Source organism: Ostrinia nubilalis, chromosome 30 (assembly GCF_963855985.1).
Source record: "Ostrinia nubilalis chromosome 30, ilOstNubi1.1, whole genome shotgun sequence".
Lineage (NCBI taxonomy): Eukaryota > Metazoa > Arthropoda > Insecta > Lepidoptera > Crambidae > Ostrinia > Ostrinia nubilalis.
In genome coordinates this window covers 6,092,109-6,119,516 of record NC_087117.1, presented here as the reverse complement: position 1 = coordinate 6,119,516, position 27,408 = coordinate 6,092,109, and the positions used below count along the sequence as shown (strand labels likewise).

Genomic DNA, 27,408 nt, shown 5'->3' with positions numbered 1-27,408 from the left:
TTCCCACCGCTGCAACTCCTGTGTAGCCAGGATCTACAGCTTGACCGCCAATAACCCAACCAGTGAAGGTCAAGTTTGTCCCGGGGGAAAGTTAAACTGTCATTGGACCCGCAACGAAATTAATCAGAAGAACATAGGAGGAGTTCTAAGTTAAGGTTCGATTTAGCCCTAAGTGATCAATCGAAATTAATCAGAAGAACATAGGAGGAGTTCTAAGTTAAGGTTCGATTTAGCCCTAAGTGATCAATCGAAATTAATCAGAAGAACATAGGAGGAGTTCTAAGTTAAGGTTCGATTTAGCCCTAAGTGATCAATCAATTTCCCTACGCGCTCTTTACTCGGTGGTATGTTTTTTAATCGCTGTCGCTTGCACTCTGGTCGCGATTGCATATCCCTCGAGAGCTATGGCGAAAAAGCGCTTAATAATTTATAAAGTTAGCAGTTTCGCAATGATCCCGCGCTGCAGCGATTGCGAAGGCAATCGTTAGAACTTAGGTAGAGAGATCTATAAGGCTGAGTTGCACCACCTAACTTTGACCGTAACTATAACGATAACCGGTGTTTTTTGTATGGAGTTTGACAGATTTTTGACGTTTGTCAAAGTTAAAGTAAGATGGTGCAACCCACCATAAGAGTCACCGCAGACTACAGACTTTTTATAGGCCGATAGATAATATTTGTGTCTCTCCCGCTTAAACCATTGATTGATAAAGATGAAAATTGGTTTAGTGACAGTATACAAATCAGGAAAAGCCGGATATTTTTTTCAGTCCCGGTTTTGGAAGAGGACACGCGCCCTCTTTTCTTACTAAGTAATATACTGACACTAGTCGTAAGTTCTCATTGATACTAACCTGAGGAGCAAATGAAATATTTGAATTTAATAAGAATCGTTTTCAAAATACAGACTTCCAATAAAGGTTGGAATCTGGTTTTGAGATTGAGTGTAGATTCGTACTAAAGCATCATTTCAAAATACAAGCGTCAGATAGATATCAGCGAGAACTAATAAAAAAATCAAAACCTTTGCTATTAAATCACATAAAATTGCCACATGCCTGTTGAATTTCAAATCAGGCATTTCTAGACCTTTCGCGTCACAATTACAAACAAACACGTTTTCCAATCTTGGCAACACCAGAAAAACGATCAACCCGATTAGGCTGAACAGAATGCATTCCTTCGCCATACGAAAACAAACGAAAAAAACCGCGGCACAATGCGCGCGCGCCGAGCTCTGAATAAAATTAAAAAGTTTGGTGAAAATTTTAAATATGGAACGCTATGGGCGGAAGCGCATTCCACGATCGCACTCGTTCTATTTCGGAGTACGTTCGGCCCTATAAAATGGGGTTTTGGAGATACGCGCTCGTATTATAGGGCAACTATGTGGGACTAACTATAAAATAAAAAATCAAAATCTAGATCATTTATTCAGTTTAGACCACAAGTGGTACTTATGAACGTCAAAAAATAAAAAAATAAAAGGTAGCCCTTATGGGGCACTTTACTTGTCTCCTTATCTTTTGGGCCCTACCAGCGCTTCGAGACAAACATATGGCAAGTGCTGAGAAGAAACGCCGGAACAAACTCAGTCACCACTTATTGCCAGGAATTATCTAACGGTAAGAATAACCAAATTCGAGTACATCAAATATGTGCAGACTGAACTGACCACGCATCCTTGTCATCAATATAGTCTCGAACCTTGTAGTACCCTTTGAACATAAGGGTATTTTTTATATGTATCTTCAACAGATCTTCGGTCTAACTGATGGGAGGCCTGTCCAGTGTCCACACTACGTCTTCCGGCTCGTGGTCACCACTCAAGAACTTTTCTGTCCCAGCGTCTATCAGCTTTCCCGAATATTCTCACTTAATTGGCATATTGCAGGAAATATTTGCAAAATTGGGGTATGTTTCCGGTATCTTTCCGCAATATTTCCAGCCTGGGTTCATTTTATGGAGATCATTACAGCCAAGTATTCCCACCTCTCGTTCCCACCGCTGCAACTCCTGTGTAGCCAGGATCTACAGTTTGACCGCCAATAACCCAAGCAGTGAAGGTCAAGTTTGTCCTGAGGGAAAGTTAAACTGTCATTGGACCCGCAACGAAATTAATCAGAATTCAGAAGAACATAATAGAAGTTGGATGTTATGGTTCGACTTCCCTCCGCCATTACAGTCAATTAGTGGAATTCCCTCCCCAGAATTCCATTGTAATCCAGAGAATTCCAGTGGCCGGCCCATTTAAAAACATTTCTTATACGGAACCAAATTTAAGCAGACAGTTCTAACGCGTTAAAACGCGCCCGGATTAATTTCAGATCCTCGTTAAAGTGATATGTTTTGACACGCGTCTGAAGCCGCCTTAGTGGTTAATGGTTATGGTAGGATATGTTTGAATTTAGGATAGCACGTATTTCCCAATTTTGGGAATATATCCAGCAGTTTTCCCTCAATATTTAATGGTCTTTCCCGCGATTGTTCCCGATTTAGGGCATTATTTCCTGAAGATTTCATCCAAATTCCCACTTAATGATATTGCAGGAAATATTAGGAACTTCTACCGGAAAATTTCGCCTAATTGGGGTATGTTTCCGATACATTTGACCAAGAATGGTTTCCTCAATAATTTAAAACATAAAAACTGCGTCAAAATCTGTTTCAATCAAACGAGAGATTAACGCTGAGAAATATTTAACCATACGGATCAAATTAATAACCTTCTTTTTGATGTCGGATAAAGATCATAAGTCTGTCGCCATAACAATAATGTTAACAGCATTGTTGTGTTCCGACAGTTAGAGGTAAGATAGCCAGTTCCTCTGTGGTTGAGGATTCCGGGTGAAGCTCGCTTCCACCTTCGGCCTGATCATTACTTACCATCAGGTGAGATACAGGCAAAAAACTTCCTCGTTGTGGATAAAAAAATAAAAAATAAATAAGTGACCGATGTATGACTAACTTGTCCATCAAACTAAAAACTCCTTTATAAACTGCCTAGTTTTTTGTTTCATACATTATAAGCCAGACTATATGACACCCAACAAAAACTCGCTCGTCACTCCCAAATCGATGATCGGCGACAATACGTAGAATCCAAAATGGCCGCCGGTCACTCACCCCTGTGACCGTGAATTGACATAAGACGGCGTCTGACCCACATAGGTTCCGTATGATGTATGGACTATTGTTCTTACCCGTCTAGTTTATGGGCTTTATGAGGCTTGTGTTCGTTTGTGGAAAACGTTACAATGTTCAGTATGTATGTCTAGAGCTTAACTCAGTCAATGCCTGAGGTGTGGGAGCGGCACGGGAACGGGATAGTGTTTTGAGACGTGAAACGTCAGCGAGATTTCAGTGTGCTTACCATGAGTTTACGTTAGATGTGCTCGCTAGCGAGTACCTGAAAAAAATCTATGAAGATATTATTATATCGTTTGTGTGGGAGCAGTTAGCTAGAGACCTTTGGCTTAATTTTTTAATTGTGTTACTGTATCTCATGTTGATAGCCCAATAAAATAAATAAATAAATTTCTTGAAAGTAGCCGCTAAGGGCGCTGCACAATATGTCATACACAGTCGCTAGCGAGCACACCTAACGTAAACTCATGGTAAGCCTTCTGATTTCTTAGAGATTCTTACGCTCAGTCACGTCATAATATGTCAATGTCATCATTAATCCCTTAATGCAGTGACAAATACAGCGGATAGAAAATTAAGGTTAACCAACAAAGCTGCAAAGTAAAGTTTCTACGTTATAAGGGGTTCGTCGTTAAATCGAGTGACGTTATAAAGAGTTTACACTGTAAATCCAAATCGGGAGCCTTCTCCTTTTTTTTTAGTTAAGTATAGGTACATACAAAACCACGACCACGTGCTGGAAGACGTAGCGTGGGCAGGCCTCCACTAGGTGGGCCGACGATCTGGTAAAGGTCGCGGGAAGAGCCTGGATGCGGGCAGCGCAGGACCGTTCATTGTGGAAAATCTTGGGGGAGGCCTTTGTCCAGCAGTGGACGTCATTTGGCTGAAACGAACGAACGAACATACAAAAACAACCGAATTGAAAATCTTTTTTACCCGACTGCACTGAAGAAGGTTCTTTTGAAGGCAGCTAAAACACTAGCAGATTTTTCACACCCACATCCGTGTGCGTGTAAATAAATTACAATAACCCTCTTTACACGGGGCGAAGGTCGGCCATTGGTGAAGCCATACGAACGTCGCAAGCCACGCAACGACACTGCTTCATACCACACACTTCCGACGACCTGTGACCTGTTTTAACCACTCGTAGAGTCGGGCTTATTCCCAAATGTCCAATATCTCTATTGTATCCAAAAAAATTAAGTTCATACCAGGGATGTTATGGATATCCGTAACCGTAACCGAAACTTTCGGATATCCGAAATAAAAAAAATATCCGAAACCGTAACCGTAACCGATTCAAAAGTTTCGGATAATTTCGGATGTAGGCAGTTTAAATTGTTTTTTTGTATAGCATTTAGGTATAATGTAAAGGCATAACAGCCTGATTTACCTTTATAATGCCATCTAGTATCAATTTTTATTTTTTTATTACTTTTTATTCGATGTAAAGTGTGCGGCCATGAATGACCCGTGCAAATTTCATTCTAAAGCACAGATATCCGTAACCGTAACCGAAACCGGTATAATATTATTCCTATATCCGTAACCGTATCCATAACAAAAACTACATATCCGTAGCATAACATCCCTAGTTCATAATTTGATTCCCAACAGTTCCACGACATTAAAAATATGGGACAGCAAGGTTCTGGAGTGGAGGCCGCGTACCGGAAAGCGCAGCGTAGGTCGTCCACCCGCAAGGTGGACCAACAACCTCATATTGCATTGTTGTGTTCCGGCAGTTAGAGGTTAAAATAGCTAGTTCCTCCGTGGTTGAGGATTCCGGGTGAAGCTCGCTCGCTTCCACCTTTGGCCTGATCGTCACTTACCACCAGGTGAGATACAGGCCAAGAGCTTCCTCGTTGTGGATAAAAAAAAATAGGTAGCGGGAAGGCGCTGGATGCAGGCCGACACCAACCGGCCATTGTGGAAATCAATAGGAGAGGCCTATGTTCAGCAGTGGACGTCCTATGGCTGAAATGATGATGATGATGATCACCCATTGATATAATCGGTTATCAGGAGCGTAACTCATGGACTCAAGGCCGCGGTCAAAAACCAGTATAATTATTGTTAAACACGTATAATCTATAATTAATGTACATATTTGTCGCTAATTGGCACCGAATATCGTCGTGAATGTTAATGCAACGTTTAATTTAAAATATTTGTTTATTAAATTAAATAGTGAGCAGTTAAAATGGCAGTTATCCTCAATGAATGACTGGTTAATTAATAATTAATAAACCAGTGATTTTACATTTAATTTTGAGTGACAGTGTGGTAGATAACGCCAGTGGTTTTGCCTGCGTTTTGAGCTATTTATATAAATACTTATATTTAAATGTTGTATAAGTGTTGTGATTTGTATTACAGTCAGTAGAAATTATTTAGTGAGAGTGCAAAGGTTGTTTTTGAAGATGATGTTTTAACGGGTAGATTTTTGGATCAAGAAAGGAGCCACAGTCGATTAAAAGTTATTTATTTACTTGAAAAGTCTACAGTTTCTGATGGGAGTTGAATCCACGATATTTTGTTGTTTAGCGACTATAACCACTCAGCTATAGAGATACTAGTGGCCGCCCGCGACTTCGTACGCGTAGACCCCGTTTTACCCCCTTAGGGGCGGAGTTTCGTAAAATCCGTTCTTAGCGGATGTCTACACCCTATAAGGAACCTACCTGCCAATTTTCAAGTTTGTAGGTGTAACAGTTTCTGAGATTTCATGATTTTTCAGTGAGTGGTATTTTTGGAGGAGTACCATAGTGCTTAGTAACGCCTTCCAAGCGAAAGGTCGCAGGTTCGAGTACCTGTAGAAGCAATCGAGTTTATTTGAAAAGTCGTGTGTAAGTAAAGGCCAAAGTGAAACCGAAAGGTCGCAGGTTCGAGTGCCTCTAGAAGCAATCTAGTTTATTTGAAAATTCGTGTAAAAGGAAAAGAAGTACGAGTTAATAGTGAAATTATGGTGCACCAGTATACACTAGACGTCGTTTCGTGGATGCCATACTTGGTTTACCTGGCTATGTACTATGTAGTAAGTTTCCAAAGTAATTACTAAATCACTACTGTATTATGTGTAACTTTTTTACTTCCACAACACAAGTACCGCTAGCATATTTTACTCTGCTTCCAAAGAAACTAAGATTGTTGTAAACTATCCCAATCCGTCCTTCAACTGTCATTTTTTTTAATTTTTTTTTATAAAAGATTATTAGCAATTTGTATTGCACAAATTACTAATAGTCCCGTTAGCCCCTCGTGGTAAGCTAAATAAGCTTGTGTTACGAGTGGGCTCACCACGATAGTCGAGCGGCGGTGGGATTCGAACCCGCGTTCCTCGGATCTCGAGTCGGCCAGTCCGACCACTTCACCGTTGGGCTATCGTGGCTATGAATTTCAATTTGTTTTTGATTGAATATCCATAATTTTAGATGCTTTTACACGTTCATATTGTTTAAATAGTCGCATAAACAATATGAAAATGTAAAAACCTCGAAAACCGTGGATATTTTGACCAAAAACATATTTAAATTTGACAGCTGACGGACGAATTCGGATTAGCATTGATTACAGCAACCCAGTTTAAAACATTCTTCGTTATTTTGAAGCAGGGATGTTATGGATATCCGTAACCGTTACCGAAACTTTCGGATATCCCAAATAAAAAAATATCGAAACCGTAACCGATTCAAAAGTTTCGGATGTAGGCAGTTTAAATTGTTTTTTGTATAGCATTATTATGTAAAGCCATAACAGCCTGATTTACCTTTATAATGCCATCTAGTATAATTTTTTATTTTTCTTATTACTTTTTATTCGATGTAAAGTGTGCGGCCATGAATGAACCGTGTTGGACAACTATTGCAAATTGCATTCTAAAGCACAGATATCCGTAAACATAACCGAAACTTTCGGATATCCGAAATAAAAAAATATCCGTAACCGTAACCGAAACCGGTATAATATTATTCTTATATCCGTAACCGTATCCATAACCGAAACTACATATCCATAACATCCCCATTTTAAAGTAATTTGTGGGCTCGCTTACGCCATTATAATATCATCTACATAGGTATAACGGTAAAAAACCTAAGATTATATCATCAGAACTCGTGTACCTGCTTATTATCTGGCTCGAGATTGGAATAACAATAAGCTAACAATACTCGTAACTCTTATTTTTTATGTCGAATTCGCACGTTAAAAATGCGGTGGTTACAAAACTAACCACTCAGCAAGCTCACAAAATTTTGAATAAACTTGGTTAAAATAAAACGCTCTTTTACAGGATGATTTACAAATCTTATATCAATGTTATAACATTGTATTAATTAATTATTTGTCTAGCGGCCGCCCGCGACTTCGTACGCGTGGACCTCTTTCTTTTTACCCCCGTATGGTATCATGTTGATAGATGGCGTTTCACGGCTTCCCCCGCATGAATATTTACGAACGTCAAAAACAGCTGTAGTTTGTCCAGCGCTGTAGATTTTAACCAATGACGATAGATGGCGCTTTTTAGACACGTCTTATTTATTTATTGAAATTTATTTGTCACATATCGTCATAAATTATAGCCTAAGATATGTTAATCTGGATTATAAACAATAATACTGTAAAGTTTCATCAAAATCCGTTCAGCAGTTTTTGCGTGAAAGAGTAATAAACATTCAGACATCCTGACATCCAGACATGCAAACTTTGGCATTTGTAATATTAGTAGGATTCTACTCGGCTGGAATCAAAGAATAGAATAGAATATTATTTTTTGCTATTTCTGTGAAAATGTTTGCAGGTGATAGTCATAAAATTGTTTACAACTTACAAACACTCATAAAATTGAGCATGCAATACTTATTTGTTCGGACGACGGCACATTAAGATAAACACATTGACACCTTCGTTCGTTGTTTTCAGCCGAAAGACGTCCACTGCTGGAAAAAAGGCCTCCCCCAAGGATATCCACAAAGACCGGTCCTGCGCCGCTCGCATCCAGTGACACCTTATTTCGGCGTAATTAATAATGGCGACAAAGGGGGGCAAAGTTAAGACGGGGTCTAAAGCCGGCGCGGCTGTGCGACGGGCGCCCGCAGTGAGTGTGCGAGCGCGACAACAACATAATTACGCGCGAGCGATAAGGATGGGTAGCTTGGGGTCATTGGACAAAATTCTACGTGCTCGCAGACCAGACTATAGTTCTCCTGTCAAGTTGTCTCGGGGTCGAGTTGTCGTATTTCCACGGGAATAGTAGGGGTGGTCCAATAATATTCTGCTTTAACCAAACTCAAAATGGTTTATTAACTCTATATTTCCAATTGTTGCAGATCCAAACGGCAGCGATGGCGGACACGGACACAGAGACGGTGCCGAACGGGAACGCGGCGCTCTCTGCTGAAGAGGAGGATGAGAGGATGAAGCAGCGGCCCGCGGACATCGACGCTGTGAGTAAATTAAAAATACCTCATCAGATCATTTACGCCCGTATTCACAAACATTACTATGAGGTCGCACAGTGCGCGTAGACGCACAGGGTGTCACACGAACCAATCACAGAGCTCTATCCAACACTGTGCGTTCGATTTTCTGCTTCACTTAAGCAAGTATCGTTTATGAATACGGGCGTTAGTCTCCATTGCAGGAGCATGACCCTCTCTAATTTAATTTACCAGAGGCTGGCATACACTCTCCACACTTACACAACAAGCTCTGGAAGACAGGGTCTCTGCCGAAACTATTCCTACTATTATCCTTTTGATACACCTCCGAGAACACATCTTCCAGTAGGGTTACTCCGAGAAACGTTATCCGAAGTTCGAATGTCGCCATTCCTCTCACGCAAAGTGAGATGACAGCAAAAGCTATAGTGATAGTTAGATCCGAAACTACGTAAAGCGTTTCGGGGTAGCCCTGCTCGTTGAAAACAGTGAAGAGTGAAGAAGAGGACGAGAGGATGAAGCAGCGGCCCGCGGACATCGACGCTGTAAGTGTGAACCTGATAGTTCTTTTGGGGGTTCGATGCCTGGAGGGTACCGAGTGATATGCCTCTAGGAGGCGCCATCGACATCAGGTCATTTAGTCTCCAGCACCTCCTGCAGTAGGTAGCCCTCTAACCCATTTACCAGAGGCTGGCATATACTCCCCACCCTGGTCAGACAAGTTGTGAGACGGAAGTATTCCCACCTCTCGCACGCAGGCGGATTACTCATCGTCATTATCATATAAGGTCTTTTAGTCTCCATTGCCAGTGGACAACCCTCTTCTTCCCATCTCCACTGGAGGAGCACGATCCTCTCGAATTTACCAAAGCAGGATTTGGCCTACATTCCCCACGCTTTGAGGTCTGATGCTCGCATAGTTTCTTCGAATGTTGCCATCCCTCTCACGCAAAGCGAGACGTCAGCCCTATCGCATCGGCATAGTACCGATAACTGACACACACAAGTCAAACGAAACGGTGCTCGACTCTGAAACAAGCTAAATTACGCTACATTGTTGACGACAATAAGTAGACATTTTTTTTAATACTTTCGCGAAGAAAACTTTCTGTACGTAGTACACTTATTATCCTATGGTCATAGACCATTTTGTCTCGTACCAATGTTGTACACTGCATTAAACTTCCACCAACAAAATTTTTCTTCACCATTTCCAGGACGTCCGCGAAATGGAGCGTCGCAAGCGCGTCGAGGCTCTCATGTCCTCGAAGCTGTTCCGTGAGGAGCTGGAGCGAGTGCTGGACCAGCAAGCTCATGAAGGAAGCGACGCGCCTCTCCTGCAGCGTATAAGGGAGATGGTTGGCGGGCGGCTGCATACTGGCAGCCTCAGGGTAAGTGCAACTGTATACTGTAAGTCCAGGAGTTATAATGCATATTCCATCTGCCAGATCTGTTCTCTGTACTGGCCGGGCCAGGCACTGGGTGGTTTCGACCAAATGAAGCTCCAGGAGTTAGAGTACTTAAGCCATCAGCTGTATATTCCAGCAGATTCAGAGCAAGTGGTAGCCAAATGCGACTTTAGCTCCAGGTGTTAGAGCGTATATTCCATCAGCTAGCTTGGTGCTTCGCGCTCTACACAACACAGTCTCGGACTAATTGATGGCAAAATACGACTATATTGAAAGGTCTTACAGAGTATAGTCCATTGACAAGCTTGGTACTCAGTCATGTAAGATGTGTGTTACGTAGCTAGGGTAACCTCTGAGTACTTAAGTACATAGTCCATCCATCAACACGAGAAACGAACCTTTTTTTGGGTTTTTAATCAATAAAGGGGTGAAGCAACGTTTCTGTAACATTAGTAATGTAATTAAAATAGATAGACACGGATCTTAACGCGACATTAATGAATGAGTTACATTATGTATTTTATTTATTTATTTTGAACTTAAATGCACATAAAACATTGTACATATAAGGCGGATTTAATGCCTTTCGGCATTTTCCTCCAGTCAACCTTAGGGCCAAACTGAAAATAAAGTACATATGTACTCACGGCTTGACGTTTCGGCTGCTATGCTGCAGCCGTGGTGACAAGCAGACTGGCGGCTCGCGTCGTCGTCCATTCGGGTGGGCTTGAAATATCATAGTTTTCTACTGATTGTAATTATTATCTAATCTTGACCACCATCATCCCCAGGGTCCAGCCTGCGTGCTGCCCATCAACGACATCCGAGGCATCGAGGGTGTGGGCTACGAGAAGGGCGAGAAGATACTCCGCTGCAAGCTGGCTGCGGTCTACCGACTCGCTGACCTGTTCGGATGGACGCAGAGTAAGTAGAATTAGCAGGCCTGTTCATCTTCCTGTCGAGTAGTGAAGTGTACTCGACAGGAAGAAGAAAAACAAATCGCGCATGGAATTTATTCCTCTTTTTTTTCTGTTTGCGCTACAAGCTTTCGAAATTATTTGAACCTTGCATATAATATTCTTTTTCGTTTTAGTACTAGCATTTCAGAATAAAAGCTTGTTTTTCAAAAAGTTTTTTTTTTATTATAATTTTATTTTGCACTATTTAGTATATATCTCAATCTCAGGGCCCTGGTCATCACTTAGCACCAAGGTGATCGGGAAGACGAATCCAATGAACCCAAACTCGATAAGTTTCTGCCGTTTAGGAGTTCCTATGGCCACCTCCTGACTCCATCATCAGGACCCTTGACATTATCTTGCACTAAAGTGCTCGAAAGGACAAATCCAACGAACCCAAACTCGATGAGTTTCCGCCGTTTCGTTTAGGACTTCCTATGGCCACCTCCTGACTCCATCATCAGACCAGCTCAATGGTACCATAAGTATACCAAATTTCAGCTAAATCGGTTGAGGAGAACTGGTCTTAAATTCAGTTATACGTCCACGCGCACTGTGAGACCTCATAGTAATGTTTGTGAATACGGATGTTATTCACCAACAAGTAACTTTCTTTCTTTTTTCTAATGTATATTATTCTATTTCCAGCTGGTCTAGCCGGTCAGATAACCGCGCGTCTGAATACCGCTGTGGAACAAGTCTTGACAACTCCTCGAGGACTACTGCCTCATGAGGTGACGGCTTCTTCGCTGGTGAAGGTTGACATGCAGGGTGTTGTGCAAGATCAGGGCACCACTAACTTCCCCGTCAACCAAGAGGGTAAGTCTCCAGAACCTCTGAAACTTTGATTCTCAAGCAAAGTGACAATGGTACACAAACGTCTTCGGAAATGTCGAATTTGCGTCTGACTCAAGATAATTCTATCCCCGACAACTTGATTTCATGACAACTCTGACAATATTTGACAACTCAACCGCCGACAACTCGAAAATCCGATAACCCGAAACCCGACAACTCGTTTGCTGTAACTTTCGCTGTATTTCCAATAAAAAAAAAATGAAAAGTGCTGGATTATTTCAAAAAAATTCAAGGCTAAAGTAATATGCCCTGATGGTCTTAGATACCCTTGAAAGCATAGAATCCGTGTAATCCACTCATAATAAACTCTACACTTATATTAACCGACTTCAATAAAATAGAGGTTCTCAATTTGATTGGTAATTCTCTTACAGGATTCTCCCTGCACGCAAGCGTTCACGCAGCACGTCCCGACATCCGCTGCGTGTTACATCTTCGTGCACCATCCGCTCTGGCCGTGTCAGCCACCACGGGCGGTGTGCTGCCGTTGTGCCACGAGGCTGCGCTGTTGGGACCCATCGCCTACCATGATCCGCCTTACGGTAAGTCAAATAGAAGGATATAGGATCCAAGAGAACAATAGGACACTAAATTTTGGCACTAGGGCGCGACACTAAAGTGTGGCACTAGGGCGTGACACTAGGGCGCGACACTAAAGTGTGACACTAGGGCGCGACACTTAGTGTGACACTAGGGCGCGACACTAAAGTGTGGCTCTAGGGCTCGACACGAGCGTGACACTACGAGTGTGATAGTAGGGCGCGACACTGAAGTGTGACACTAGAGCGTGACACTAGAGCGTGACACTAGAGCGTGGCACTAGGGCGCGACACTAAAGTGTGGCACAAGGCGCGACACTACAGCGTGACACTACGAGTGTGATAGTAGGGCGCGACACTGAAGTGTGACACTAGAGCGTGACACTAGAGCGTGACACTAGAGCGTGGCACTAGGGCGCGACACTAAAGTGTGGCACAAGGCGCGACACTACAGCGTGACACTACGAGTGTGATAGTAGGGCGCGACACTGAAGTGTGACACTAGAGCGTGACAGTAGAGCGTGACACTAGAGCGTGACACTAGAGCGTGGCACTAGGGCGCGACACTAGAGCGTGACATTACGAGTGTGACACTAGGGCGCGACACTAAAGTGCGGTACTAGGGCGCGACACTTAGTGTGACACTAGGGCGCGACACTAAAGTGTGACACTAGGGCGCGACACTAAAATGTGGCACTAGGGTGCGACACTAAAGTGTGGCACTAGGGCGCCACACTAGTGTGACACTAGAATGTGACATTAGAGTGTGACACTAAAGTGTGGCACTAGGGCGCAATACTAGAGCGTGACACTAGAGCGTGACACTAGAGCGTGGCACTAGGGCGCGACACTAAAGTGTGGCACAAGGCGCGACACTACAGCGTGACACTACGAGTGTGATAGTAGGGCGCGACACTGAAGTGTGACACTAGAGCGTGACAGTAGAGCGTGACACTAGAGCGTGACACTAGAGCGTGGCACTAGGGCGCGACACTAGAGCGTGACATTACGAGTGTGACACTAGGGCGCGACACTAAAGTGCGGTACTAGGGCGCGACACTTAGTGTGACACTAGGGCGCGACACTAGAGCGTGGCACTAGGGCGCGACACTAAAGTGTGGCACTAGGGCGCGACACTAAAGTGTGGCACTAGGGCGCGACACTAAAGTGTGGCACTAGGGCGCGACACTAAAGTGTGGCACTAGGGCGCGACACTAAAGTGTGGCTCTAGGGCTCGACACTAGAGTGTGGCACTAGGGCGCGACACTAAAGTGTGGCACTAGGGCGCGACATTAGAGTGTGGCACTAGGGCGCGACACTAAAGTGTGGCACTAGGGCGCGACACTAAAGTGTGGCACTAGGGCGCGACACTAAAGTGTGGCACTAGGGCGCGACACTAAAGTGTGGCACTAGGGCGCGACATTAGAGTGTGGCACTAGGGCGCGACACTAAAATGTGGCACTAGGGCGCGACACTAAAGTGTGGCACTAGGGCGCGACACTAAAGTGTGGCACTAGGGCGCGACACTAAAGTGTGACACTAGGGCGCGACACTAAAGTGTGGCACTAGGGCGCGACACTAAAGTGTGACACTAGGGCGCGACACTAAAGTGTGGCACTAGGGCGCGACAGTAAAGTGAGAGTAAAGTAAAGTAAAGTAAGTAAAGTAATGTTTATTTCTCACCAACATCCCAACTAATATTATAAATGCGAAAGTAACTCTGTCTGTCTGTCTGTCTGTCTGTTACGCTTTCCCGCTTAAACCTCGCAACCGATTTTGATGAAATTTGGCATAGAGATTGAGTTTGAGTCCCGGGAAAGAACATAGGATAGTTTTTATCCCGGTTTTTGAAACAGGGACGCGCGCGATAAAGTTTTTCTGTGACAGACAAAATTCCACGCCGGCGAAGCCGCGGGCGGAAAGCTAGTAACAGATAATATTATGATAACAAATAATCAGTGAAAACAAAGTAAGAATGTTGGTGGGTTGATACCTGAACTAGGAAGATTCCTGTGTCTCAGGTTACCAACCCTCCACCCCATGGTCTATGTTATAAAGAGAGTGTAGCATACATCTACGCGCGTCGTCCGCTCTGGCCGTATCAGCCACCACGGGCGGTGTTCTGCCTCTGTGCCATGAGGCTGCGCTGTTGGGACCCATCGCCTACCATGATCCGCCTTACGGTAAGTGTCAAGTCCTCATCGGGTCACTTTTAGACCTAATTGGCACTTTAAGACCACCCTCAGTCTTCTTGCGATCTCCCTTCCCCCCGATTCTAGTGCGTGGCACTAGGGCGCGACACTAGAGCGTGACACTAGTGTGGCAGTAGGGCGAGACACTAAAGCGTGACACTAGTGTGACAGTAGGGCGCGACACTAGAGCGTGACACTAGAGCGTGACACTAGTGTGGCAGTAGGGCGAGACACTAGAGCGTGACACTAGTGTGACAGTAGGGCGCGACACTAGAGCGTGACACTAGAGCGTGACACTAGTGTGACAGTAGGGCGAGACACTAGAGCGTGACACTAGTGTTTCAGTAGGGCGCGACACTAGAGCGTGACACTAGTGTGACAGTAGAACGTGGGACTAGGGCACGACGCTAAAGTCGCACTAGGGCGCAACACTAGAGCATGACACTAGAGTGTGGCACTAGAGCGTGACACTACACTACACGTCCCGACATCCGCTGCGTCTTACATCTACGTGCACCATCCGCTCTGGCCGTATCAGCCACCACGGGCGGTGTGCTGCCGTTGTGCCACGAGGCTGCGCTGTTGGGACCCATCGCCTACCATGATCCGCCTTACGGTAAGCAAAATTGGTAGATATAGGATCCCAGAGTACGACAGAATACCTTCAGTTTTCCCGTGGATGGCATAAGAGGCGACTAAGGGACTAACATGGGAACATAAGATCATCCTCACTCTAGGAGTCACCATCAGGTCTCCACTGCAGGAGCGCAAATTGAAAGAAAGAAAGAAAGAAATAATATTTATTTGGTATCAAAGATATTACAATACAGATCAACAATAGAGCAAAAAAAAAAATTGGCAATATACGACCAATCCTATTCTTCCATGATCGGCCTTCTGGTAAGAAGAGTGTATTAGGACGATCCTCACTCTAGGAGTCATCATCAGGTCACATAGTCTCCACTGCAGGAGCATGATCCTATTTAACTGGCACAACTGGACCTCCTCAGTCTTCCCGTGGGTGTCGTAAATGCGAACATCCGGCCTTCCCAACCCGTCTGGCGAGCGTGGAAAGTGTAGGCCAAATTCTATTTAGGATTAGGGAGGCTTGATGTTCGGATTATGTCACGGGATGAGTGACAATGTCTATTCTGCTCTACCGGAACCAATACGGCCAATAACTAATTCAATTTGTACAAACAACTGTAATTTTTTGATTGAATTGTCTGTAGCAATATATGTGAAAGTTCAAGCCGCGAGTACTAAAACTCATGAAAATTGTATTGCATTGAGACCCGTTTTTCTTTGATTAAAGAATTTATCCATTTCAATTGAATCTCTATTTAAGTATGTTTATATCCGTTGTCTAGTACCCATAGTACAAGCTTTGCTTAGTTTGGGGCTAGCGGCGCAGTGTAAAATGTCCAAGGATATTAAATTTATTATTTGTCCACAGGCGTCCTCGACAACGAGGAGCGCGACAAGCTGGTCCGCGCTCTCGGGCCGACCTCCACCGTGCTGGTACTCAGCAGCGCCGGCGCCCTCTGCTGCGGAGCGACCCTCGAGGAGGCCTTCCACCAGGCGCGCCATCTGGCAGCCGCCTGCGACGTCCAGCTGCGGCTGGCAGCCGTGCCTCGAGCCGAGCTGCGGCCGCTACACGCCGCCCAGCAGGCACAGGTGCGACACTAGGGCGGGACACTAGGGCGGGACACTAGGGCGGGACACTAGGGCGCGCCACCTGGCGGCCGCCTGCGACGTCCAGCTGCGCCTCGCCGCCGTGCCTCGAGCCGAGCTGCGGCCGCTACACGCCGCCCAGCAGGCACAGGTGCGACACTAGGGCGGGACACTAGGGCGCGACACTAGGGCGGGACACTAGGGCGCGCCACCTGGCGGCCGCCTGCGACGTCCAGCTGCGCCTCGCCGCCGTGCCTCGAGCCGAGCTGCGGCCGCTACACGCCGCCCAGCAGGCACAGGTGCGACACTAGGGCGGGACACTAGGGCGGGACACTAGAGCGGGACACTAGGGCGGGACACTAGGGCGGGACACTAGGGCGCGACACTAGGGCGCGACACTAGAGCGGGACACTAGGGCGGGACACTAGGGCGGGACACTAGGGCGCGACACTAGGGCGGGACACTAGAGCGGGACACTAGGGCGCGACACTAGAGCGGGACACTAGAATGAGACACTAGGGCGGGACACTAGGGCGGGACACTAGAGCGGGACACTAGGGCGCGACACTAGAGCGGGACACTAGGGCGCGACACTAGAGCGGGACACTAGAATGAGACATTAGAGCGGGACACTAGGGCGGGACACTAGAGCGGGACACTAGGGCGGGACACTAGGGCGCGCCACCTGGCGGCCGCCTGCGACGTCCAGCTGCGCCTCGCCGCCGTGCCTCGAGCCGAGCTGCGGCCGCTACACGCCGCCCAGCAGGCACAGGTGCTACACTAGGGCGGGACACTAGGGCGGGACACTAGGGCGCGACACTAGAGCGGGACACTAGAGTGAGACACTAGAGCGGGACACTAGGGCGCGACACTAGGGCGCGACACTAGGGCGGGACACTAGGGCGGGACACTAGGGCGGGACACTAGGGCGCGCCACCTGGCGGCCGCCTGCGACGTCCAGCTGCGCCTCGCCGCCGTGCCTCGAGCCGAGCTGCGGCCGCTACACGCCGCCCAGCAGGCACAGGTGACGAGCGAGAGGGGACACTAGGGCGGGACACTAGGGCGGGACACTAGAGCGGGACACTAGGGCGGGACACTAGGGCGGGACACTAGGGCGGGACACTAGGGCGGGACACTAGGGCGGGACACTCGGGCGGGACACTAGAGTGAGACACTAGGGCGGGACACTAGGGCGCGCCATCTGGCGGCCGCCTGCGACGTCCAGCTGCGCCTCGCCGCCGTGCCTCGAGCCGAGCTGCGGCCGCTACACGCCGCCCAGCAGGCACAGGTGCGACACTAGGGCGGGACACTAGGGCGGGACACTCGGGCGGGACACTAGAGTGAGACACTAGAATGACAAACTAGAGCGGGACACGAGAGTGACACTAGAGCGGGACACGAGAGTGACACTAGGGCGGGACACTAGAGCGGGATACTAGAGTGAGACACTAGAATGACAAACTAGAGCGGGACACGAGAGTGACACTAGGGCGGGACTCTAGGGCGGGACACTAGAGCGAGACACTCGTGCGGGACACTAGAGTGAGACACTAGGGCGGGAGACTAGAGTGAGACACTCGGGCGGGACACTAGGGCGGGACACTCGGGCGGGACACTAGGGCGCGACACTAGAGCGGGACACTAGGGCGCGCCACTAGAGCGGGACACTAGGGCGCGACACTAGGGCGGGACACTAGGGCGCGACACTAGAGCGTCACGTCAAGTAAGTCACTAGAACGCCAGCGAGACACTAGGGCGCCACACTAGAGCGGGACACTAGGGCGCGAAACTAGGGCGGGACACTAGGGCGCGACACTAGAGCGTCACGTCAAGTAAGTCACTAGAACGCCAGCGAGACACTAGGGCGCGACACTAGAGCGGGACACTAGGGCGCGCCACTAGAGCGGGACACTAGGGCGCAAAACTAGGGCGGGACACTAAGACTAAGGTGTGACTAGGGGGTAATGGAGCAACCACACCCAATGTTAAGTGAGATGCAGTCTAGGATGGTTAAGCAATCACTGTAGTTATCCATCACGCTAGAAGGGTAAGGCTTAATCCCAATCTAAATCTTTTTACAACTGAAAAAAACATTTTTTACATTAAAATTTCGTGCATTATTGTCTAAATAATTTAAAATGTAATCTAATCCAATAAATTCTTTCGCAGATATTCGAAGCGTCCCGCAAGCCGCCGTCCGACGCGGGCAAGTGGCGCGTGGGCGGCGAGGAATTCGAGGCGCTCATGCGGATGCTGGACAACGCCGGCTTCCGCACCGGATACATCTACCGCCACCCGCTCGTCAAGGTAGGCCGACGACCCTCAGTACCACAGGCTAATGGCACCAGAAGCACTAGAGTACGACCATAGGGCGAGAGGGAGACACTAGGGCACGAGCAACTGGAGTGCGACGACAGTACATCTGCCGGCACCCGCTCGTCAAGGTATGACGTCACCACCAGTATCATCACACCAGGTCACTTGGAGAAGGACGGAGTCGCTACAGAGCGAGCGAGCGAGTCACTAGACTGCGAGCGAGCGGGCGCCAGAGCGAGACAAAATTGCGAGGGAGTTACTAGGGTGCGTGCGAGCGACACTCAAAGACACTTGAGAGACACTATGGGGCAAGCGAGGCACTAGGTTGCGAGCGAGCGAGCTACTAAGACACTAGAGAGACAACTAGGGCGTTACTGACACTGGGGCGGGACACTAGGCCACCAGCAAGTCACTAGGGAGCTAGACACTAGGGCGACAAGACACTAGGCCGCCAGCGAGACACTGTGGCCCCACTAAGACACTAAGGTGGTACACTAGGCCGCCAGCGAGACACTGGGGCCCCACTAAGACACTAAGGTGGGACACTAGGCCGCTAGCGAGACACTAGGGCGCCACTAAGACACTAGGGCGCCACTAAGACACTAAGGTGGTACACTAGGCCGCCAGCGAGACACTAGGGCGTTAGCAAGACACTGGGGCGACACACTAGGCCGCCAGCAAGACACTAGGGCGTTAGCAAGACACTGGAGCGGAACACTAGGCCGCCAGCGAGACACTAGGGCGCCACTAAGACACTAAGGTGGGACACTAGGCCGCCAGCGAGACACTAGGGCGTTAGCAAGACACTGGGGCGGAACACTAGGCCGCCAGCGAGACACTAGGGCGCCACTAAGACACTAAGGTGGGACACTAGGCCGCCAGCAAGATACTAGGGCGTTAGTAAGACACTGGGGCGGGACACTAGCTAGACACTAGGGCGACACGCTAGGGCGGGCGCCCGCGAGCCGCCGTCCGACGCGGGCAAGTGGCGCGTGGGCGGCGAGGAGTTCGAGGCGCTCATGCGGATGTTGGACAACGCCGGCTTCCGCACCGGATACATCTACCGCCACCCGCTCGTCAAGGTAGGCCGACGACCCTCAGTACCACAGGCTAATGGCACCAGAAGCACTAGAGTACGACCATAGGGCGAGAGGGAGACACTAGGGCACGAGCAACTGGAGTGCGACGACAGTACATCTGCCGGCACCCGCTCGTCAAGGTATGACGTCACCACCAGTATCATCACACCAGGTCACTTGGAGAAGGACGGAGTCGCTACAGAGCGAGCGAGCGAGTCACTAGACTGCGAGCGAGCGGGCGCCAGAGCGAGACAAAATTGCGAGGGAGTTACTAGGGTGCGTGCGAGCGACACTCAAAGACACTTGAGAGACACTATGGGGCAAGCGAGGCACTAGGTTGCGAGCGAGCGAGCTACTAAGACACTAGAGAGACAACTAGGGCGTTACTGACACTGGGGCGGGACACTAGGCCACCAGCAAGTCACTAGGGAGCTAGACACTAGGGCGACAAGACACTAGGCCGCCAGCGAGACACTGTGGCCCCACTAAGACACTAAGGTGGTACACTAGGCCGCCAGCGAGACACTGGGGCCCCACTAAGACACTAAGGTGGGACACTAGGCCGCTAGCGAGACACTAGGGCGCCACTAAGACACTAGGGCGCCACTAAGACACTAAGGTGGTACACTAGGCCGCCAGCGAGACACTAGGGCGTTAGCAAGACACTGGGGCGACACACTAGGCCGCCAGCAAGACACTAGGGCGTTAGCAAGACACTGGAGCGGAACACTAGGCCGCCAGCGAGACACTAGGGCGCCACTAAGACACTAAGGTGGGACACTAGGCCGCCAGCGAGACACTAGGGCGTTAGCAAGACACTGGGGCGGAACACTAGGCCGCCAGCGAGACACTAGGGCGCCACTAAGACACTAAGGTGGGACACTAGGCCGCCAGCAAGATACTAGGGCGTTAGTAAGACACTGGGGCGGGACACTAGCTAGACACTAGGGCGACACGCTAGGGCGGGCGCCCGCGAGCCGCCGTCCGACGCGGGCAAGTGGCGCGTGGGCGGCGAGGAGTTCGAGGCGCTCATGCGGATGTTGGACAACGCCGGCTTCCGCACCGGATACATCTACCGCCACCCGCTCGTCAAGGTAGGCAGACGACCCTCAGTACCACAGGCTAATGGCACCAGAGAAACTAAGGAGCAGGCAAGGCACTATAGGGCGAGAGGGAGACACTAGGACACGAGCAACTAAAGAGCGACGAGGGCACATCTACCGTTCGTCAAGGTATGACGTCATCATCATCATTACAGCAGGTCACTTAGAGAAAGAGGGAGTCACTACAGCCCGAGCGAGGGAACAAGGGAGTCGCTAAAGTGCGAGCGAGCAAGGTCGCTAGACTGCGAACGAGCGGGCGCTAGAGCGCTAGCGAGACACTAGGAGGCTATCAAGTTACTAGAGCGAGCGCGAAGGAGTCACTAGGGCGCGTGCGAGCGACATACTAAGACACTAGAGAGACTAGGGGACAAGCAAGACACTAGGGCGTTAGCAAGACATCGGGGCGAGACACTAGGCTGCCAGCGAAACACTAGGGAGCTAGACACTAGGGCGATAAGACACTAGGGGGCAAGCAAGACACTAGGGCGCCACTGAGACTTTAGGGTTGGACACTAGGGCGCCACTAAGACACTAAGGTGAGACACTAGGCCGCCAGCGAGATACTAGGGGCGTTAGCAAGACACTGGGGCGGAACACTAGGCCGCCAGCGGGACACTAGACAGCTAGACACTAGGGCGACACGCTAGGGCGGGCGCCCGCGAGCCGCCGTCCGACGCGGGCAAGTGGCGCGTGGGCGGCGAGGAGTTCGAGGCGCTCATGCGGATGCTGGACAACGCCGGCTTCCGCACCGGATACATCTACCGCCACCCGCTCGTCAAGGTATGCCGGGGCACTAGAGAGAGAGCGAGAGAGAAAGGCACTAGCTAGAGCGAGACACAAGAGTGCGAGCGAGAGAGGTCACTAGACTGCGAGCGGGCTGGCGCTGAAGCGCCAGCGAGACAGGGGTGGGATACTAGAGGTTGAACGAGGCACTGAGACGTGAGCGAGGTATTAGGTGGTAAGCAAGTCTCTTGAGCGTAAGCGGGATACTTCTAGGGCCAGATCGAGACACTATTAGAGCGCGAGGAAGACTAGGGCGGGATAAACACAATACAGGACGCGAGCAAGACACTACAGGGCGCGAGCGAGACACTACTAGGGCACCACTGAAACATTAGGGCGCCACTGAGACACTAGGGTGCCACGGAGCCACTAAGGTGAAACACTAGGCCGCCAGCAAGACTCTAGGGCGTTAGCAAGACACTGGGGCGGGACACTAGGCCGCCAGCGAGACACTAGGGCGCCACTAAGACACTAAGGTGGGACACTAGGCCGCCAGCAAGACACAAGGGCGTTAGCAAGACACTGGGGCGGAACACTAGGCCGCCAGCGAGACACTAGGGCGCCACTAAGACACTAAGGTGAGACACTAGGCCGCCAGCGAGACACTAGGGTGTTAGCAAGACACTGGGGCGACACACTAGGCCGCCAGCGAGACACTAGGGCGCCACTAAGACACTAAGGTGGAACACTAGGCCGCCAGCAAGACACTAGGGCGTTAGCAAGACACTGGGGCGGGACACTAGGCCGCCAGCGAGAGACTAGACAGCTAGACACTAGGGCGACACGCTAGGGCGGGCGCCCGCGAGCCGCCGTCCGACGCGGGCAAGTGGCGCGTGGGCGGCGAGGAGTTCGAGGCGCTCATGCGGATGCTGGACAACGCCGGCTTCCGCACCGGGTACATCTACCGCCACCCGCTCGTCAAGGTAGGCCGACGACCCTCAGTACCACAGGCTAATGGCACCAGAAGCACTAGAGTACGACCATAGGGCGAGAGGGAGACACTAGGGCACGAGCAACTGGAGTGCGACGACAATACATCTACCGGCACCCGCTCATCAAGGTAGGCTGGGTCACTAGAGAGAGAGAGTGAGAGATAGGCACTAGCTAGAGTGCGAGCGAGAGAGGTCGCTAGACTGCGAGCGAGGGTACATCTACCGCCACCCGCTCGTCAAGGTATGACGTCATTATCATCATCATTACAGCAGGTCACTTAGAGAAAGAGGGAGTCACTACAGCCCGAGCGAGGGAACAAGGGAGTCGCTAAAGCGCGAGCGAGCGAGGTCGCTAGACTGCGAGCGGGCATTAGAGCGCTAGCAAGACACTAGGAGGCAATCAAGTTACTAGAGCGAGACACAAGATCGCGAGGGAGTCACTAGGGCGCGAACGAGCGACACTCAAAGACACTAGAGAGACACTATGGGGCAAGCGAGGCACTAGGTTGCGAGCTTCGTCACTGGGGTGCGAGCGAGCGACATACTAAGACACTAGGGGGCAAGCAAGACACTAGGGCGCCAATAGGGCTTTAGGGTGGGACACTAGGACGCAAGCAAGATACTAGGGTGCCACTAAGACTCTAAGGTGCCACTATGACTAGGGTGGGATACAGGCTTGCAAGCAAGACACTAGGGCGCCACTGAGACTTTAGGGTGGGACACTAGGATGCAAGCAAGATACTAGGGTGCCACTAAGACTCTAATGTGCCACTATGACTAGGGTGGGATACAGGCATGCAAGCAAGACACTAGGGCGCCACTGAGACTTTAGGGTGGGACACTAGGATGCAAGCAAGATACTAGGGTGCCACTAAGACTCTAATGTGCCACTATGACTAGGGTGGGATACAGGCATGCAAGCAAGACACTAGGGTGTCACTGAGATACTTAAGTGGGACACTAGGCCGCCAGCAAGTCACTAGGGAGCTAGACACTAGGGCGAAAAGAAACTAGGACGCAAGCAAGACACTAGAGCATTAGCAAGACACTGGGGCGTGACACTAGACTGCCAGCGGACACTAGACAGCTAGACACTAGGGCGACACGCTAGGGCGGGCGCCCGCGAGCCGCCGTCCGACGCGGGCAAGTGGCGCGTGGGCGGCGAGGAGTTCGAGGCGCTCATGCGGATGCTGGACAACGCCGGCTTCCGCACCGGATACATCTACCGCCACCCGCTCGTCAAGGTATGACGTCATTACAGCTGGTTAGGTTACTAGGGAGAGAGCGAGACAGAAGAGTGCGAGCGAGAGAGGTCACTAGACTGCGAGCGGGCTGGCGCTGAAGCGCCAGCGAGACACGGGTGGGATACTAGAGGTTGAACGAGACACTGAGACGTGAGCGAGGTATTAGGTGGTAAGCAAGTCTCTTGAGCGTGAGCGGCTACTTCTAGGGCCAGATCGTGACACTATTAGAGCACGAGGAGGACTAGGGCGGGATAAAGACAATACAGGACGCGAGCAAGACACTACAGGGCGCGAGCGAGACACTACTAGGGCACCACTGAAACATTTGAGCGCCACTGAGATACTAGGGCGCCACTGTGACACTAGGGTGCCACGGAGCCACTAAGGTGAGACACTAGGCCGCCAGCAAGCCACTAGGCCGCCAGCAAGACACTAGGGCGTTAGCAAGACACTGGGGCGGAACACTAGGCCGCCAGCGAGACACTAGGGCGCCACTAAGACACTAAGGTGGTACACTAGGCCGCCAGCGAGACACTAGGGCGTTAGCAAGACACTGGGGCGGAACACTAGGCCGCCAGCGAGACACTAGGGCACCACTAAGACACTAAGGTGGGACACTAGGCCGCCAGCGAGACACTAGGGCACCACTAAGACACTAAGGTGGGACACTAGGCCGCCAGCAAGACACAAGGGCGTTAGCAAGACACTGGGGCGGAACACTAGGCCGCCAGCGAGACACTAGGGCGCCACTAAGACACTAAGGTGGGACACTAGGCCGCCAGCAAGACTCTAGGGCGTTAGCTAGACACTGGGGCGGAACACTAGGCCGCCAGCGAGACACTAGGGCGTTAGCAAGACACTAGGGCGGGACACTAGGCCGCCAGCGAGACACTAGACAGCTAGACACTAGGGCGACACGCTAGGGCGGGCGCCCGCGAGCCGCCGTCCGACGCGGGCAAGTGGCGCGTGGGCGGCGAGGAGTTCGAGGCGCTCATGCGGATGCTGGACAACGCCGGCTTCCGCACCGGCTACATCTACCGCCACCCGCTCGTCAAGGTAGGCCGACGACCTTAAGCACCACATAGAAACTAAGGCGCGGGCAAGGCACTATAGGGCGAGAGAAACACTAGGACACGAGCAACTACATGTATTTTATTTGTGACCTAAATGTATGATATGTTTATTTTATTTTTAAGCTTGTAAGCGCTTTGGACCTGCTCTGTAAGCTTACAAGTGTTTTGCATTAATAAATAAATAAATAAATAAACTAGAGTGCGACGAGGTAGGCCAGCTCATCATCATCATTACAGCAGGTCACTTAGAGAAGGAGGGAGGTCACTACAGCCCAAGCGAGGGAACAAGGGAGTCGCTAAAGCGTGAGCGAGCGAGGTCGCTAGACTGCGAGCGGGCATTAGAGCGCTAGAAAGACACTAGGAGGCAATCAAGTTACTAGAGCGAGCGCGAGGGAGTCACTAGGGCGCGTGCGAGCGACATACTAAGACACTAGAGACATTATGGGGCAAGCGAGGCACTAGGTCGTGAGTTTAGTCACTGGGGTGCGAGCGAGCGACATACTAAGACACTAGAAGGCAAGCAAGACACTAGGGCGCCACTGAGACTTTAGGGTGGGACACTAGGACGCAAGCAAGATACTAGGGTGCCACTAAGACTCTAAGGTGCCACTATGACTAGGGTGGGATACAGGCATGCAAGCAAGACACTAGGGTGTCACTGAGATACTTAAGTGGGACACTAGGCCGCCAGCAAGTCACTAGGGAGCTAGACACTAGGGCGAAAAGAAACTAGGACGCAAGCAAGACACTAGAGCATTAGCAAGACACGGGCGTGACACTGGGGCGTGACACTAGGCCGCCAGCGGGACACTAGACAGCTAGACACTAGGGCGACACGCTAGGGCGGGCGCCCGCGAGCCGCCGTCCGACGCGGGCAAGTGGCGCGTGGGCGGCGAGGAGTTCGAGGCGCTCATGCGGATGCTGGACAACGCCGGCTTCCGCACCGGCTACATCTACCGCCACCCGCTCGTCAAGGTAGGCCGACGACCCTCAGTACCACAGGAACCAGAGGAGTAGGACGCGACGCGACCATAGGGCGATAGGCAGCATCATCACAACAGGTCACTTAGAGAAAGAAGGAGTCGCTATGCAGCCCGAGAGAGTGAGGTCACTAGAGTGCAAGCGCGCAAGGTCATTAGAGCGCGATTAAGGAGGCGAGCGAGTCACTAGGGTAAGACACATTACTAGAGCTAGGTCGCTAGACACTAGAGCGCGAGTCAGGTTACTAGAGTGCGAGCGGGCGGGCGCTAGAGCGCTAGCGAGACACTAGGAGGCGATCAAGTTCCTAGAGCGAGACACAAGATCGCGAGGGCGCGTGCGAGTGACACTCAAAGACACTAGAGAGACTATGGGGCAAGCGAGGCACTAGGTAACGAGCTTAGTCACGTTACTAGAGAGAGAGCGAGGGAACAAGGGAGTCGCTAAAGCGCGAGCGAGCGAGGTCACTAGACTGCGAGCGAGCGGGCGCTAGAGCGGGACAAGATCATAAGGGAGTTACTGGGGCGCGTGCGAGAATCACTCCAAGACACTTGAGAGACACTACGGGGCAAGCAAGGCACTAGGTTGCGAGCGAGCGAGCTACTAAGACACTAGAGAGACAACTAGGGCGTTACTGACACTGGGGCCGGACACTAGGCCGCCAGCAAGACACTAGGGCGTTAGCAAGACACTGGGGCGGAACACTAGGCCGCCAGCGAGACACTAGGGCGCCACTAAGACACTAAGGTGGTACACTAGGCCGCCAGCGAGACACTAGGGCGTTAGCAAGACACTGGGGCGACACACTAGGCCGCCAGCGAGACACTGGGGCCCCACTAAGACACTAAGGTGGGACACTAGGCCGCCAGCGAGACACTAGGGCGTTAGCAAGACACTGGGGCGGGACACTAGGCCGCCAGCGGGACACTAGACAGCTAGACACTAGGGCGACACGCTAGGGCGGGCGCCCGCGAGCCGCCGTCCGACGCGGGCAAGTGGCGCGTGGGCGGCGAGGAGTTCGAGGCGCTCATGCGGATGCTGGACAACGCCGGCTTCCGCACCGGATACATCTACCGCCACCCGCTCGTCAAGGTAGGCCGACGACCCTCAGTACCACAGGCTAATGGCACCAGAAGCACTAGAGTACGACCATAGGGCGAGAGGGAGACACTAGGGCATGAGCAACTGGAGTGCGACGACAGTACATCTACCGGCACCCGCTCGTCAAGGTAGGCCTGGTCACTAGAGAGAGAGAGATAGGCACTAGCTAGAGTGCGAGCGAGAGAAGTCACTAGACTGCGAGCGAACGGGCTACAGCTACCGCCACCCGCTCGCCAAGGTAGGCTGGGTCACTAGAGAGAGAGCGAGAGATAGGCACTAGCTAGAGTGGCACCAGTGGCACTAATGTGCGACCATAGGGCAACCCAAGAAACTAAGGCGTGGACAAGGTACTATAGGGCGAGCGGGAGACACTAGGACACAAGTAACTGGAGTGCCAGCATCATCATCATCATTACAGCAGGTCACTTAGAGAAAGAGGGAGTCACTACAGCGCGAGCGAGTCAGGTTACTAGAGAGAGCGAGGGAACGAGGGAGTCGCTAAAGCGCGAGAGAGCGAGGTCACCAGACTGCGAGCGGGCGCTGGAGCGCTAGCGAGACACTAGCTAGGAGGTAATCA

General features: G+C 50.5%; 1 protein-coding gene across 1 annotated transcript in view; it reads left to right on the top strand.

Annotated features, from left to right (window-relative positions):
* LOC135085990 (protein hu-li tai shao) overlaps positions 1-27,408 on the top strand; it is a 127,542-nt gene that overhangs the window by 62,137 nt on the left and 37,997 nt on the right. The window contains 8 exon segments of the mRNA XM_063980777.1: positions 8,481-8,597; positions 9,809-9,982; positions 10,792-10,924; positions 11,608-11,778; positions 12,192-12,359; positions 16,005-16,225; positions 18,392-18,417; positions 19,464-19,620. Coding sequence (XP_063836847.1) covers positions 8,496-8,597; positions 9,809-9,982; positions 10,792-10,924; positions 11,608-11,778; positions 12,192-12,359; positions 16,005-16,225; positions 18,392-18,417; positions 19,464-19,620 — 1,152 coding nt within the window. The 5' untranslated portion in view covers positions 8,481-8,495.